Raw genomic sequence first — 17,782 nt, 5'->3', positions numbered from 1 at the left:
AGCCCCAGCAGGAATGTCCATGAGATTCTTATCTCCAATTCATTACCAAAAAGCCAGAAATGGTATTGTGGCTTAAAGTGGTAGAGCACTAGCCTTAAGCAAAAAAACTTCAGGGATAGCACCCAAGACCCGAGTTCAAGCCCCAGGATTGGCCAAAAAAAAAAAATCTATTTTATAAAATAATGGTTATCTTAGTATAACATTTAGGCAGACTTTAAAGTAAAAAGTTTAAAATTATTGCTATGGTTTATGATTTATGTAAAATATAATAATAATAATAAATTACCATAAAATTTAATAAACTTACTATAAAAATCTCCCAAGCTAGAAATGTTGTTCCGTGGTAGAATACTTCCCTTTCTTGATCAAGACCCTCAGCTAGATTCCTAGGACTGCACATAAACAAAATCTTTCCTTGGTAAAATGCTTGCCTCGCATACATGAGACCCTGGGTTCCATTCCTCAGCACCATATATATAGAAAGAGCCAGAAGTAGTAGAGTGCTAGCCTTGAGCAAAAAGAAGCCAGGTACAGTGCTCAGGTCCTGAGTTCAAGCCCCAGGACTGGCAAAAATTTTTTTTCCTTGCTACATTATATGATACTGTTCACAGTCATTATTTGTTTGTTTTTGTGCCACACTTAATACATGAGCATGTTTGTAACCCTATATCTCTACATTTGCATATTTAAACCATGAAACAATTCAATGTTTAGCTAACAATTTCAGTCACACAGATGAAATTTTTAAAAATTGATGTATGCAGTAGGAGAAAATTAATTTAATTATAGTCTCACCATAGCATAATTTAATTGTTTATATAATTTTATATTTTAGAAATTGTGGGGGTTCTTGTATACTTTGAAAATTTATTCTCAAATTCAAACCCTAAATATCATAAGAAAGTATACAATATGTTCAAGTAGTAAAATAAATGTTAAATTTTAGGGTTTCAGAAATCTTTGTTCCTAAGACGAGTATGTAGTGGATATTTTTAATGGTTAAAACTCTGGAGTAATAAAAAGAAATGGAAATAATCGAATATCATGTGGAGCTGGCTATGCTTAACACCTTGTTTGTGAGCCTAAATTTAACAGAGGACATGTTTAGAATCATTTTTTTATTGAACAACATTTATTGTATTTAGTATATTCTTATCAGTGCTTTATATCATAATTTTATGCACTAAAATCTGAGCAGTCACTTCTAATTGTTAAATGTTCCTTATTGGGCATTTATTCTGGTAAACTTGTGATATTAGAAAGTTCCCAAAGACTTGAGCCAAAACCTGACATGTAAAAATGGAGATATAACAATAGCATATACTGTTTCCCGTTTTTATTGCTATTCTGTGAAAGTATATACGTAAATATGATTGTAAATTAGTAAAAGTATCACTTAATTTTTTTTCTTTTGCTTTAAACGTAAGATTAAGAACTTAAGGGCTAGTCTACATGGCATACTTTACATAGGTGGATGGATGTTAAACATCATGGAATAGTATCTATCATTTCTGAACCAGGATTTCCTGAGAGGTGGTCAGCAAAGAGAGGTGGTTTACTTTGGTCTCTAACTTAACTGATAGCTGTGTAGATGTAGGTCCTTATAATGACAAATTGTCATATTAATCCTTTGGTGTGAGCCTAAATTATAAACAAATGCCACATATAGTAGTTGCTTGGGATTTTGGGTTGTTTTTTTTTTTTTTTTTTTTTTTTTGCCAGTCCTGGGGTTTGAACTCAGGGCCTGAGCATTTGTCCCTGGCTTTTTTTGCTCAAGGCTAGCACTCTACTACTTGAGCCACAGCACCACTTCTGACTTTTTCTATGTATGTGGTGCTGAGGAATTGAACCCAGGGCTTTGTGTATGTGAGGCACTTTACCACTGGGCCATATTCCCAGCCCCCACATATAGTTTAAATGTCATAATTTATAATATTTAGTCCAATCTTTCTTGTGTCGACTATGGATTACATTTTGTTTGAATCATAAAGTTAAACATTATTAATGTAAATCAAGAGTTCCCCAGTATATATAGTCTGTATTTTTAAAATGTCTGATTCTTACAAGCAGTATTACTAAAAGTTCTTTTAAACTACCATATTTTATTTATTATTTTTGCTCTGTAAATTTATCTGTACTTCTACTGCTTATGAGGAAAACATCTCTGCATAGTATTTTAGTCTCATTTTTTACTTATGCAGAAAACGTTTACTGGGTGCAATGAATGTTTTGGAACTAACACAGTTCACAAACTCTCCAAAATGAGAAACTACTCTTCGACTGAGTCATTTATATTCTATTTGGAAATAAAATCTTAAATAACTTCTGATGTGTTCAGTGATTGATATTATTCATGAGTATTGTCAACCTTTATTTTTTGTAATATATTTTCTTTCTAATATATATTTTCTGTGTATTTAGAAGATTATGGGATTGACTGAGCTAGTTTAATTGTAATTACTCTGAAACTATAACAATGATCTTATATTGCTATATATTCCTTGAAAAATAAGTCTGGCAGATCTTTTTGTCTGTTTTTTATTTTGGACAAAAATCAGGCAATGAAATACTTGGTTGTGGTACCATATGCTTATGTAATCTTTTGCAAATGAAAAATGTTCAAAGTAACAGCTTTTATTATACTAACATTATAACACTATTATACTTAACATATAACATTAACTTGTGCATAAATTCCTAGTTTAACATAGTTAAGTTTTAGATAGTGGTTATATCTAATTTTATATTATGGACATTCCTATATTATATTCTTTAGGGAATTTATAATTGTGGTAATGTGAGTGATTTTTCTTAGTTTTACGTTTGGAATTATGTTTTATGAAATTTATCTTAAATAAATGTTTAATGAATTATTTCATTAATAAACTTTAGACTTTAATTTTTTCCATTTCTTTATTGTCAAAGTGTTATACAGAGGAGTTACAGTTTTATATGTAAGGCAGTGAGTGCATTTCTTATTAAATTTTTTCTTGAATGATTTTAACATTTTATATCTCTTATTCTTAGTGCCTTGATAGTGTATCAAAGTGTTTCAGTCTAACATAGTGATCTAAATTATTCTTCCAATAAGATGTTAGTGTAATTCATCATTTCTGGAAAAGTGAATCAGTCATGTTCTTAGTTATTATTGGGTTTTTAAAAATGATTCCTTAATTATTGTGGAATGCTAATACTTTGTATTATTGATGAAGAATAGTGTGATGTAAGACCAATGAAACATTAGTCTATAAAAAGTGTATTTTTAATGTATGAATATTTTTAAGGCAATAACCAACTTGTGTAATCAGGAATTAAAGCTATGTGCATCCTCAGAAGTAAATACAGTCATCCATTTATATCACAAAGATCTCGTACCAAGCCATTGCACAGGCACTGAAATCTTTTTCAGACTTTTTTTTTCAATCACTTAAGGAAGGAAGTAAAAAAGGGAAGGGGGGGAGGAGGGGAAAGAGAAAAGCAAGAAAGGAGGGAGGGAGGCAGGAAAGAAGGAAGGGAAGGGAGGGCAAGCATAGGAAAGGACACAGAAAAAAAAAAGGAAAGGAGGGGAGGGGCAAAGGACCTAAAACTCAATGACCTAAAATAAATTTACATATGGCATGCTTGTATTTATGTGCAGATTCTAATATAAACTTTAAAACTTAGGCATGTTTCTCTGTAACAGGAACATTTAGAATATATGCTAAATCAACTACAGTTAAATCTGATAATAGGACTAAGTATATACCTGTCGTAACTGATGATAAGTGGTAATATCTTTAAAATAGACATCACAAACTTTCTGAAAATTACATTCATGGATGTGCAGACTTGATGTATTTGCTTTTTAAAGAAAAAATGGTTATAAATTATTTTAGTTTGAATTTAGGGTGAAATGTAGTTAAAACTTAGTGACTAGGGGAAAGTTTTGGATTTATTCAAAACTTTATATATCAGCTGGCATTATGACTATTTTCAATGAAAGTATGGGCTTATATAATGACCATATATATATATATATATAGTTAGTCTTTAGTAGAATTTTATTTTAAATATCAAATACTGACAGCTTAAGAGTGTATATGTATGTGTGTTATATATTTCTTAATTAAAAATAAATTCTTTTTGTAGGATGCAACCTGAATTTTATGCAATTTCTTTAAAAAATATTGATGAAATGGTGCTTGAAGAAAAGTTTATGTGTTTTAAGAGGTGCTTAGGAATTTCCATTATATTTCATAAATTCATTTATCTCCTTCTAATGTGTAAAAATAGTTTCTTTCATGTAACATAATGGGTATGAACAACAATGAGCAATGAGCAGTCTTCTTTACATAGTTTGTGTGTTTAATAAATCTAAAACAAAGGTACATCCATAATAATGGCATTAATGGGAACCTAAGAGTGAACTTTAGTATTCTTACTCTTCTGAATTAAAAAAAAAATTTATCTAGTGTACAAAGAGAATTTGTGTTTTTGGTTATAGAGGATTCTGGTAACTGATTCAAAAAGAGTTCTCTTTCAAACTGTCACTGACAACACCAAAAAGTATATTTGACTATGTCACAGTAGTGATGAAAGGAAAGGCAGAAAAACAGACATGGTAAAAGTTTAGCTTCATTCAAGGTTCACTGAGGTCTGATATTCATACTGCATGTAAAATAAGTATTCATTGCTTATTAGCACTTACATAAAATGATTTCTCAAATAAGATCATGGGAAGTATTTTTTAAAATTAGGCCATTTTAATGTAAATAATGCATAACAATACTTGTCACAAGGAGAGCAAGAATGCCTGCCAGATGTTCTAGGTGTATTTGGTATAATTGTAGCTATACTTTGAGATTTTGTAATTTATAATACTATTTTGCTAAAGATATATTTTCAGAAGCTCTATTATGACCTCCTTACTAATTCAACATATTTACCTAAACAATGAGAAATGATTTAAAGGTCTTTTAAATCAGTAGTAACATCATTGTTAAGATTTTTCATGCCTTAATGAATAATATAAATTTTGTAGCATCATTGAAAAATTATTTAATATCATTGGCTCCAAGAATACGGTTTTTAGAATATTCCTTACAAGAAAGAAAGCAATGGCGTGTTTGATCAATTACATCATTTAACTTCTTTTTGAAATCTTTCTAACTAAATATTATATAATATACATCCATTTCAGGGAACTCCACGAGAGTATTTATTTGTTTCTTCCTGGTTTGACTTTTTATTTCACGTTTCTTTATTGGGTCATATAGCAACTAGTAAAAGAAAATGAATAATCAGGAGGCTTCTACACTATTCTGGCTCTACCATTGAACTTGTTTTGTGACCTGGGTAAGTCAGTTGTACTCCATGTGCCTCTGTTTCATGAGAATAAGTTGATGAATAAATTGAGAATTTACAATATGAATAGCATTGTGTCAAAGAAAGTAAATACCCTAGAAAGTAATCAAGGATACAGAAAAAAAAATGGTGAAGATTTATTTGTTTGTGTAATTTCAATGTTTTCTGAAAAAAATAAAATGGTACATTAGAGATGGAGGATATATATATATATACACACACACGTGAATATGTGTATGTATATATATTCTTAGAGATGGAGGATATATATACATACACATACATGTATATATATATTTATACACACAGTTGTTTTATCCAATTCATACCAGTATCCTTTCAACACATGAGGAAAACTATGTTAGTACAATATAAGCATATACAGTAAATGTGTATCTAGAGAAACCGTGTGTAACCACTAAGCAAAATATAATACAATGTAGCATTGCCTGACATTGTTGATATGTCTAGTGTTTTGATTTATCAATTTTAATAAATGGGGGGGTTGAAAATGGAAAATTATATATGGCATGTGTCATTTTAATGATTATGAATACATCTCAGGAAGATACGTTGTTTTTTTTTCTTGTAGTCAAGCATAGTAGCAGCCTTCTGTTTGAAATACATTTCTATAGTGGGCTTTTAGGAAGTTAAAGCTAGGAACTTATGGCATGATAGTCAAGCATGCAACCACTGGATCCATATGCCTAGCCCTTGAAATCCAAATCTAATGGGTGTCTGATTTTGAGTTGAAAGAATGTGCTTACTGAATGAAAATTGTTATGTTTTTAAGTGTGCCAGTCCCTTTCCAGCTCTTCTCTTTTCTAAGAAGAAACAAAGGTTTTCTTCCTTTTTCTATGAAATTCATATTCTTACTAATCTTAAAAAATTTGTTCTAGGAATTTCCTTAGGAATTGCATATTTCACCATGTTTTCCTTAACTCAATCAAAAGCCATGATACAGCTGTTGAAGAACTGAATATGGAATTTAAGAATTTTGTCATATCAGAGCTAAATGGGTAATTGAAATGGGCAATTTTGGCTTCATCACTTATCTACATGAATCATATTAATATTAGCGCATTAACATTTTGAAAGAATTTGTTCCGATACTGACTGTATTACGTTTTCTCTTGCTTTTTAATCACTGTACAAACTATCTTTTATTCTCCAATAACTGGTGAAAAAAATTATTTCTAAAACATCCACCATATCTATTTCAGTTGATACTGGGTTTTGATGGCTAAACTTTAGTAGAAACGAATGATATGTTTGCTGTGCTTATAAGAATTAAGGCTAGAAGAATATGATCAAAGAAAAATGATCTAAATTGAAGATTAACGTGATTTTTAATAATAAAATAAAACAAACTTTTCATTCTTATAACTAGTTGTATTTACAGTTTATAGCATTTTATGGTAACATTTTACTATTTTGAAGTTATTCAACTAAATTAGGATTGTACTTTACTTTCATACATGTACTGGTTAATTTGGAAATTTATAAAAGCATAAGTATTTAGTAAATTTTTTTCAGAACTATTTTATTACTATTTATAACATCAAAGAGTGTTTTCGCAGATTTTTATTGTGGTCAGGCAAGTAACATTGGTTTTACTAACTATCTTTCTTTAGCATCTGTTCGGGATTAACAATACATAAATAACAGCAAACTTTTGATTTCTCTTTTTTTTTTCCCCACTAACTTAATTTTTCCAATTCTGCTAAACTACAGTAGCTTTACTAATTTGCCATCAGCTCTTATATATTTTGACTTGTATTTGATTATATCCTCCCTACAACTGCACACAGGGTTCTTTCTCAAAATGACATGGGTCCCTTTTCTTCAGTATCACTTTTACCTTTCGAGTATACCCACTCATACCCATCTCCTTTGTCTATGTCTGTCCATAATACGATGTGACCACAGAAGAAGTGGACTCCACAAGAAGATATGCAGGTCTGTCTCTTCTACTGTTTCTTTGCTGTTTTTATTTACTTGTAACTTATCTTAGAACTTACCATTTTTATTTCATAATTTTTCATTCTTTTCTAGTATAAAGATATTAAATCTTGAAAATATTTTAAAAATTTATTTATGTTAAACTTATAGAAAATGCTCTAATTAAATGGGTAAAATTAAAACAATTATATGTAATATGTAAATATTTGAAATTTTTCTGTGAGTAGATAACTAGGGCAGATGAAAAAAATAAGCATGTGTATATACATATGTGTATATATAATATGTGGAAATCATAAATATGGAAGTTAGATTAATGTTACTCATAAATTATTTTACATTTACTGTACTCTTAAAGCTTTACTTCAGCTTTTCTCTATATTTCTAAAAGTATTTTACTTCTGTTATACATTTAGCAATATTTTAGGCTTTGGAGGGTACTACAGACTTAATACATGCCCTAAAAAAACAGAGGAATTAAGAGATGTTGGTAAAGTGTTATTTATGTACCAACATGGATGATTTCTACAAAACTATAAAGTGACATAAAAATTGTTTTAAATAGATGTACATTAAATTACTTACAGAACAGAAACTTAAATATTCATTCAATATACATTCATTAGACATGTACTATGTGCTACTGTTCTAGGTCCTAGAAATAACCAGACCTACAATAGGTTTCTATTCTTATGGACATTTTCTAGTGTCTATGTGATAAGTAGGGGTAATAATTAATTAAAGGTTAATACAGTATAATAATTATTCATATTCTAATGAATCACAAAAGATGATACGATTATTTCTACCAGGTAGGATTAATGCTAATTCAAGAAAGGCCTCATAAAAGAGATGATTATTGAATTGAATATTAAAAGCTAGAAAAATGTTGACTTCTTGCATAGGGCACATTTGAGGGAAAGGAAACAATATTGCCCAAAGCAGGGGAAAAAAGAAAAAGAAAAAAAACTTTGGAAAATAGGCACAGGATTCATGGACCACCGTGTTTACTGTGTAGGCCACTGAAGCAGGTAAAGGAACAGAACAACGAAGTTAGGTATTTGTTTCTGGAAAGATTAGTTTGATAACTGTAAAAGTTGGTCTATTTATGAGGATATTGTAATATCCCACCAAATTTGGTATATGCCTGTAATCCTAGTTATTCAAGAGACTGAGATCTGAATAGGTTCAAACCCACCCCAAGAAGAAGTCTGCAAGACTCCATCTCCATTAATCCAGCAAAATGCCAGACTAGATATGAGGATTAAGCCATGAGCAAGAAGCTAAGAGATAGAGAGCACAGGGACTTGAATTCGAGCTCCAATACTGACACAGAGAGATGGGGAGAAGGGGGAGGAGCGAAAGGGAGGAATAGATGGAGGGCAGGAAAAAAGAGCAGGAGGAAAGGAGAAAGTAGGAAAGAGAAGGAGGAGGAGGGGAGATAGAAGAAGGGAGAGAGAAATGTTGTCTAAACTAGTGTTATCAGTAAAGGCCATCAATAAATGAGAAGTTAGTCATAGAATCTGTTAAGTCAGTCATTTCATGAACCTTCTTAATACAGGAAGAGGAATAATAAGTGACCCCAGGATTAAAGTGACAGGTAAGCACTAAAGACAGAATTTAAATAATGTCATGAGGGGAGTCGAATTGTCAGTAAGTAGTACATGAAGAATGAAGAGAGAGTCGAGCACCAAAATTCAGCAACATTTGAGGAGCAAATGAAAGAATTAGAACCATAAAACTATGTTGAAAAGAACCTTTTAAAGATATTAGAACATCCATGAAAGAATACATAAGTTTTTTTCTTATCAACACCACCTATTATTACTTTACCACAAATATGATAGAAATCATTTCAGGGGTTTATTTCTCTGACTTATTAGGTCAAAGTGTATACTTTATGTTTTAAGCCACAATTATAGTAAGGCGGTTCAATTGTGAAAATAAATGTATTTACTGCTACATAATTCTACTCATGAAATGCAGGAATGAAGCTGGCTTTATTGTAACACAGATACAGACCAGATAGTGGAGTATAATCTTACCATTTATTCAGTGAATATTTAAGATTATATACTTCATTAAATAATATTGTCATATATTTACCCAGTGTCTCAAAGGAAATTAGATTTGTACATATATAAATGCATAGTTTATATGACAGGTCCACTTGACAAAATATAATACTGAAATTAGAGCCTACAAATTGTTAAAGTAAAAGAATATTAAGGAACTCCTTAGAATTTGAAAGCAGGAATATCTAAATGTAGTTACTTTACTTATGGAAAAATAAAATTTCAAATGTCGATTTAGATGCAGTGTTTTAGAGTAGTTTTTATAGACACAAAATTTCTTTTGTATGGGAAAAGAAATTTAAGATGTTACAACTAAAAATTCTAATATTCTAATTAATTACACATCCTGAAAACACTCTAAACATCACCTGTCTGTTTATCTTGATTCTCTGTAAAAAAAAAATTTCACTTACTTGGGATTTTTTTTTTTTTTACTGTTAAGAATTGTCTGTTAGAGAAGCAATGTGGAGCACAGACTGTAGGAGTGGACTGCCCACTCATTCCACTACTTTTCTTTGTGATCCGGAAAAGATTACTCTCTGTGCTCTGATTCCTCATCTGTATATTGAGATACAGTACAAGAAATGTATCCAATGCCCAACGTATGACACTGTAACCTCTCTGTACGTCAGTTTGATAATAAAAATTTGAGAAAAAAAAAAAGTAATAACCCTAAATTTATTGCAAATAATAAAATAATTAATATGTAGTAATGCACACCAAAAAATTGTTTCTTACACGTGAGCACTAGAAAAGTGAAGCTATTATTATTTTATGAAAATACACTAATTAAAAGCAAAGTTTCACTTTGAGACAACTGTATTAATGCTCACGCATTTTGGTGTGTAACATTCTTTGATCTACAATGAATTCTTTTTATACATACTACAGTTGTGCTAGTTGGTGGCTACTGGCATAGAAGACAACAGTCAGAAACCTGTGCATCAGGACTCATGCACTTGTATTCTTTGATATTTCTGAGGCCTTACACCTGACTGGGAAGAACAACAACATTGAAACAAGATAGATATAAATTCTAACCAGTAGGGATTTGACTCCTGGCTGGTAGCTGACCACTTCTTAATTAAAATATAAGCCCTTTTGCAGTTTTGAGCATCAAACTTAGGGCATCATGCATATTATTCAAGTGCTCTTATCACTGACCTAGACACTGACCTAGACTGGTCCCTGCTTCTTCCTTTTGAAGATTATTAAATAAGCATCAAGTTATTTTATCAACAAACTCATGTCCTAAATGTATTATCACTTAATAGTAATTGCCACCATGGAAAAATCCAGGAAATTACTATTAAATTTTTCTTTCTTTCTTGCATTTAAAACCTATGTCACTTTAAACCTTAAATTAATTATCATGACAATTTATTTTAGTGATTTTCCTAAATGTTAAATTTTTAATTTCTAAATAATTTTCCAGGCACAATTTTATCATCTTACTAGATATGCTTTTGCTTGAAATCTTTTTTTTTTTTTTTGCCAGTCCTGGGCCTTGAACTCAGGGCCTGAGCACTGTCCCTGGCTTCCTTTTGCTCAAGGCTAGCACTCTGCCACTTGAGCCACAGCGCCACTTCTGGCCATTTTCTGTATATGTGGTGCTGGGGAATTGAACCCAGGGCCTCATGTATACGAGGCAAGCTCTCTTGCCACTAGGCCATATCCCCAGCCCTGCTTGAAATCTTATGATTACTAATTTATATTATTCTGATGCCATAGCTAATATATCTAAATTTTATTTATTGAATAATTTATTTATTGAATAATATCTCACTGGAGTCTTAAACATGTAGAAATGAAAAGTATAGATGTAATTTATATGAAGTAGTGATACCATGAGATGAATTGTAGAAACTGCAATATTTGTGTTTCACTTTTACTATTTACACAGTGCAAGTAATTGCTATTGTTCTATTTTTAATAGAAGATTAATAATTTTTATGAGTTGATTAGTATTCTTATAGGAAACAAAACAACAGACATTAATTAAAGAGATTTCTTAACAAATGTCTGAATAATTAAAAATATCAACTTCTCAGCATGGTTTTGGAACTATGAGAATTTAAAAGTAAGCATGAGCAGTATAATAATAAGACCAAAAAATTGGGGTGTAAATATCTCAATTTTATGCAAAGAATAACCTTATGTAGGTATTTGGTTATAGCACAAGGAATTTTTTTCCACTAAGATTTTCCATTATACATAAGAAAAATCAAATCATTTCTGTGATGGGTACGTCCAGTTACATGAGTTATCAATTAATAGTGTCAACAATTTTATGTGTCTTTTAATTTTTTCTAAGTTAATATAAATGTAATCTACCTATATTTTATATTCCTTTATCCTGCTCATTTCAAACCTTCAATGCAGTCTTGTGACACATGTAATAGTGGATGTATTAAAATGTATGTTATGACAGGCTGTGTTATTATGATATAGATTTGGACTACAGTAGTGTTTAATAAATCAGTATATATCAATAAGCAATAACACGGGGACAAAATGTACTCAAGGTAACAATATGCTAGCTACTCACTGAATTATACCTCCCTTATGAAGATATTTATCTATCAGGTAGAAGGTAGAATATTTCAAGACATGTGATACAAATGAGAAAGGTTTATTAACTTAATGAATTTTATTCATGTTTGTTGCTTTTATCAGCCATCATTGCACTTTTTCTTACAATCAATTTTAGTAATCATTTTATCTGTTCTTTAACTGGTTTTAAAATAATACCCTCTAACAAATGTTTGTTTTTCAACAATACAAGGAATTGAGTCTCACAAATTAAATAATGAAGTTATTAGAAAGTTGGTAATATTTTCTTCTGAACTTGTCACTACACATCAGGAAAAATTCTATAGCAAAACAATTTTGCTTTAGCTAGCCTAACAAATCCTTCGAGATTAGATCATCTCTATAAATACTTTCCCTAGGCTAAGTCTGTGGCTTAATGCACTTTTCAGTAAACTTCAATAAAGTTAGTGTGTCTGTCTCTCTGCCTTGACGGCTCTGGCTCACACTCTCTCCCTTCCACCTTCTTTTCTGTCTCTCTCCTTCTCTCATCTCCACCTCCATTCCACTTCTCTCTTAGCCTTAGTACATACATATATTAGTGTACACAACTAACACATTTGTAAGTGCAATTTTAATGACTACAGTCTCAAACAGATGAAGATTCTAGGGTACTTTCTAATATTTATGAGGTGTGTAGGGTAATATAAAACAATGAATGCTTAAATATCAAAATCAATCGAGAGGCATTATAAAGGCATTATAAAGAGAATCTGATCCAAACTATTGTATAAATGTGGAATGTTGCGTCCAGAAAGATCAAATGAAGAGTTTGTTACAGGGTTTGCTAAGCCAACTTTAAGTTTTCTCTCTTCTTTCCTTTTAAACCATTGCCAATTTTAAAGAGTTTCTTTATTGTTTCTTACCACTAACATACTCATGTCTGGGCATTTCAAAACCCCATCAATTCTGTGGTGATGCCTTCACCACATTTTCCAGGCACAAAACACTGTTCTCCTCCAACCACCCAAATGTATCCTAATTCTTAGTATTGAAACCTAAAAGTATATTAATTCGAAGTCCTGAATGGTTAGTCTGTTTGCTGAATTTAGATGTCAGTATTAAACAAACTATTTTATTAACCTGCCTGATTGTTCCTACTAAATTACAAAAAAATAGTTCAAATATAAATTTGACAATGTGGAAAAGATCCTAAGATTTGTTTATAGCATCTACCTTGAAGTTTTATTTAATGAGTATGACAGGGACTTAAAAGAAAAACACAAGACACACAGTAATACAGTAACAAATAACCTAAATAACTTAAAGTAGGTTAAGGTGTAAAACTTAGTTTAAAAGCCCAGAACCTTAAGTTAACATATCTGAAGCTCCTATTCCTCCCCTTTCCTCTCCTCCTCCCCTCTCTCCCCTCCCCCTCTCCCTCCCCCTCCGCCTCCCCCACCCCTCTCATTTTTGAGATAGGCTATTGTTTCCTACATGGGTGTTTACATGGATTTTGATGCCTCTGCTTGAGGCTTGCCATCATAACTGGAATGGCAGGCATGCACCACCTTACCCAGATTCCTCCACTGAAATGGTTGTCCTGCAAACTTTGGTGCTCAGAATGGTATAGAACTGTGACTTTTGTGTGTCAGCCTTCCACATAACTAGGATAGAAGGTGTGCCACTCTAGCTATGGATTGAGGTGGGGTCTGGTGAACTTTTCTGTAGAGGCTGTCTTGGAACCATTTTGATCTCAGTCTCCCAAGTAGCTAGGATGGCAGGTGTGAACCAGTGGAACTCCCCAGATCATTTAATGTTATTATTCAGCTAATCATGTATAAAGGTTCAGTTTCCTACATTCTTGAGAGAAAACAAAAGTTTGCTTCATACACAAATACATTATAAAGTCATATTAATAGTCATTGATTTAAAATGTGTCATTATCCAGTGACCCCAAAACAAATTTCTTCACAGTTGATTAATTTGGAAATAAATAATCCCTTAGTCTGTATATTTTAGTTAAGCACAGTTAAGATTAAAGTTTTCTTATTCTTTGAAATAGAATATTTGATCTGTTCAAGTACTTATACTGAAATACTCTATGATGCATAGTTGTTTTGAAATATTTTTCCATGCTTTTTGTCAACTTGTTGCATGTTTATGTTTTGAATTGCATATGCTTTTAGTAAGTAATTTATATTTTAATGTTCCTTAAGACATTCTAATTTGTAATATATGAAGGTCCACTATATGATTATGAAGAAACTGTTTTCTACTACCTTAAAGATAATTTCTTACCTCATGTTGAAAAAATTAATTTTGAACTTTTAAATGCATATCGAATCACTACCTATATTAATATAAAAATTGGATGTTTGTGTGTACTGCTTTTTGTTGCACTCTTGGGTATTAACTTAGGTTTCCTGCAAATTAGGCAATGCTTTACCATTTGGTCTATACACTGAGTCTTTTTACTTCAGCTGTTTTTTAGATGGTCTGAAACATAGGTCTTGTGCTCTTGTTCAGGCCAGCCTTAGACCTTGGACCTCCTCTCTTTACCTGCTAAATAGAATAGCTGAGGCTACCAGCATGCACTACTACCTCTGGCTGTTCTGGTGTTTGTTTTTGTTGTTTTGTTTTTTTAACCTTAACCTTATGTTCCCTGGAATTCTGTTCCTCCTATCTCAGTTGTAGTTACTGAAGGCTTTTTTTTTTTAACATAGCACTTTCAATCAGTACATCTAAGTACTTATTTTAACAAATAACTTCATATCCTTCTGATGAATTAAGTGATGAAATAATTGCACATCTGCATTGTAAAAAAGGTAACTTTTTCAAAACCATTTTTATAAAATAGTAAAAACCTGATATTCAAAGTGAAAAATTTGTACTTCATATAAACATTTTATCTTTCTTTTAAGAGTGATATTTTTCTCATGAAAGTAATGCATAATAATACACAACATTAACACAAATAGAGAATTAAAACAGCATATTTACTTGCTGTATATTTACTATACACAGTGATTGCTGCTAACATTTCTTGTTTGTACTTTGTTTAGGTTATGTGTCTATGTTTATGAATACATAGTTTAAAGCAATAGTTTCTAAATATAAATATATTCCATATAATCTGTTTTTAATCACAAATTGCAATAAACTTACTTCTTATATATTTATGATATATAAAACAGACACTATTTCTTCATGTTTCATGGATATGTAGTATTTTACAAGTATACCTCATATGCTTTACTAAGGCCTTCACAATTATCAAACAATGATTAATAATATCCTTGAATGTTTATCTTTCCACACTGCTTCTTTTAGGGAAAAGATCCTAAGAAGTGAAATTTTAAGCTTTAAAGTAGTATAGAACTTTAATTCCATTGCTACACATACAAATCATTGCATTAAGTAATTTCCCTTTTGTTCATGTAATTTTTTTTTTTTTTTTTTTTTTTTTTTGGCCAGTCCTGGGCCTTGGACTCAGGGCCGGAGCACCGTCCCTGGCTTCTTCCTGCTCAAGGCTAGCACTCTGCCACTTGAGCCACAGCACCGCTTCTGGCCGTTTTCTGTATATGTGGTGCTGGGGAATCGAACCTAGGGCCTCGTGTATCCGAGGCAGGCACTCTTGCCACTAGGCTATATCCCCAGCCCCTGTTCATGTAAATTTTTGATAGCATATATGATTGTCATTCTGAAAAAAATGAGTTTTTTTCTTTTTTTTTCTTATTTGTTGTCAAAGTGATGTACAGAGAGGTTACAGTTTCATACGTTAGGCCTTGGATACATTTCTCGTACTGTTTGTTACCTCCTCCCTCAATCCCCCCTCATCTTTTCCCTCTCCCCCCACAAGTTGTTCAGTTGGTTTACACCAAATGGTTTTGCAAGTATTGCTTTTGGAGTCATTTGTCTTTTTTTTTTACTTTGTTTTTTTAAAAATTTTTATTGTCAAACAGCGAGGTTATAGTTTCATACGTTAGGCATTGGATACATTTCTTGTACTCATTTGTCTTTTTATCCTTTGAGTTTTTTTCTGTTAGATCTTGAAAGTTCACTTAACATATTCAAAGATACAAAGACAGTATATAAAATGGTGGTGTGGTGGCTGTGATGCCAGCTATTTGGAAATCTGAGGCAGCTAACCTGAGTCACTGTCTAGGCAACACACTGAAATCCTCTTCATAAATTGCTTACGTGCTTCTCCTTGTGTTTGGTTTGGTACTTGCCTAAGAAGAGACTGTAGTATTTCATAAGTACTTGATCTGGCTCTATTTTGTCACACTAATTATTATTGTCTGTATCATCTTCCATTTTACTTCATATTTTCTCAGAAGAAAGGTTTGTAAAGTGGAGCTCAATTGGGGTGCTCTCTCCTTAATGGTTTACTAAAGTAATATGTGTCTCTTACATAAGTAATACACTTGATTTGATTCAACTGGAGCAAAAATTCAGATATTTTTATTTACTGTTCCAACCACATTAATTATATCTTCTCATCCATTTTATGAAAACAAATTATATTTGTTGAGGCCACTCTTTTTCTATTTTGTTACAGTTCAAATTGTGCCAACAGGCACATTTTGGGGCTAGGGCCCCTTTGTGACTAAAGTCTTATATTGGTGCATACACTCTTAATTCTTTAACCAGAAAATAAATTTAATATGTGATTCTCATGAGTCTGGATATGGGGTTGTATGTCTGCAATCTCAGCTACAAAGGAGGTAGAGGTAGGAGGATACAGGTCCACAGCTGTCCCAGGACAAAAGTAAATATCCTACTGGAAAAAGAAAGGAATGGGCATAGCTCAAGTGGTATAAAGTAGCCTTGTCTAGCTGGCAAGACTGGATTCAAACACAATTACTACCACCAAAAAATCCTCAAAACCCCAAAAAGGTAAATTCAGTTATGAAATGTAGATATTTAGTGATCTTTCTCCCTGTAAGTTTTTAATGTTACCTGTTAAAAATCTGAAAAATACATATTTGTTCCCTAAAGTCAGATCATTCGAGATATATCTTAGTTCTGTCAAGAGGTAATAATGAATGGAAGAGCGTTATAGATGTGTTTGTTTTCATCACAAACTCGTGAGGCTGCTACTTAGTGAAATTTTCTATCTCAAATCAAGGAAACACTTAAAAAAAAAAAAAAGAGGCCAAGTATCCAAGTATTTAAATAAAAATGGAAGAAAAGGATAAAGAGTAAATGTTTAAACATTTAAAATGTTAAAACACTTTAAGCATTTAGATGTTTAAAATCATTAATTATTAAGTTAGTCACAGGAATTTGGAATACTAGGTAGTACAGTGTGTGAATTTAAATAAGACAGTCTTGGAAGTCCATGATACTGGCAGTCATAGGTTTTTAATTTTGTAAATTTATTTCATAAATATCTTGTTTCTTAAATACAAACCATTTGGTTTCTGTTTTCTCTCTGCCTTGAGGGGAGACAAGGCTTTGTATGTTTTAAAGGTATTTTAGGAAAGTCAATAAGATGCATTTTAGCTTAGTGTATTTCATCAAGTGGAAATGCTGAAGTTGATGGAATTCAGAAGGAATTGTTTACATACTTAGAGAAGAAAATGCAGAGCCATTTCCAGCATAATGTAAATAAGCTGTAGTATTTCTTAAACAAGGTATTTAAGAAATGATTTATAAATAAGAAACCACATTTTTTATTTTACTTTAGGTATTCTTATAACAAGAAGCATTTAGGATAACTTGGATATTAGTTTAATACATTAACAGATTATCACCTGGATGGTTATGCATAAGTATGTGTAAACTTTTGAAATAAATGTGTTTACTCAAGAAGCTTGATTGCCCCATTACCCTTCTTAATTAAATATTATTACAATGTATAAATT

At 31.5% G+C, this 17,782-nt stretch overlaps 1 protein-coding gene across 37 annotated transcripts in view; it reads left to right on the top strand.

Moving 5' to 3' along the window:
* Rims2 (regulating synaptic membrane exocytosis 2) overlaps nt 1-17,782 on the top strand; it is a 380,757-nt gene that overhangs the window by 258,874 nt on the left and 104,101 nt on the right. For 11 of the 37 annotated variants that reach the window (XM_048358543.1, XM_048358544.1, XM_048358546.1 and 8 more), the window contains one exon: nt 7,273-7,302. The exons of 25 other annotated variants lie outside the window; for them this stretch is intronic. In XM_048358543.1, coding sequence (XP_048214500.1) covers nt 7,273-7,302 — 30 coding nt within the window. The remainder of the gene's footprint in view (nt 1-7,272; nt 7,303-17,782) is intronic. One more of the 37 variants, XM_048358556.1, reaches the window with a different exon arrangement.

The sequence above is a fragment of the Perognathus longimembris genome, chromosome 12 (genome assembly GCF_023159225.1).
Source record: "Perognathus longimembris pacificus isolate PPM17 chromosome 12, ASM2315922v1, whole genome shotgun sequence".
Classification (NCBI taxonomy): Eukaryota; Metazoa; Chordata; class Mammalia; order Rodentia; family Heteromyidae; genus Perognathus; species Perognathus longimembris.
Note: the sequence above shows the minus strand (reverse complement) of the source record. Positions and strands in the feature narration are given on the sequence as shown.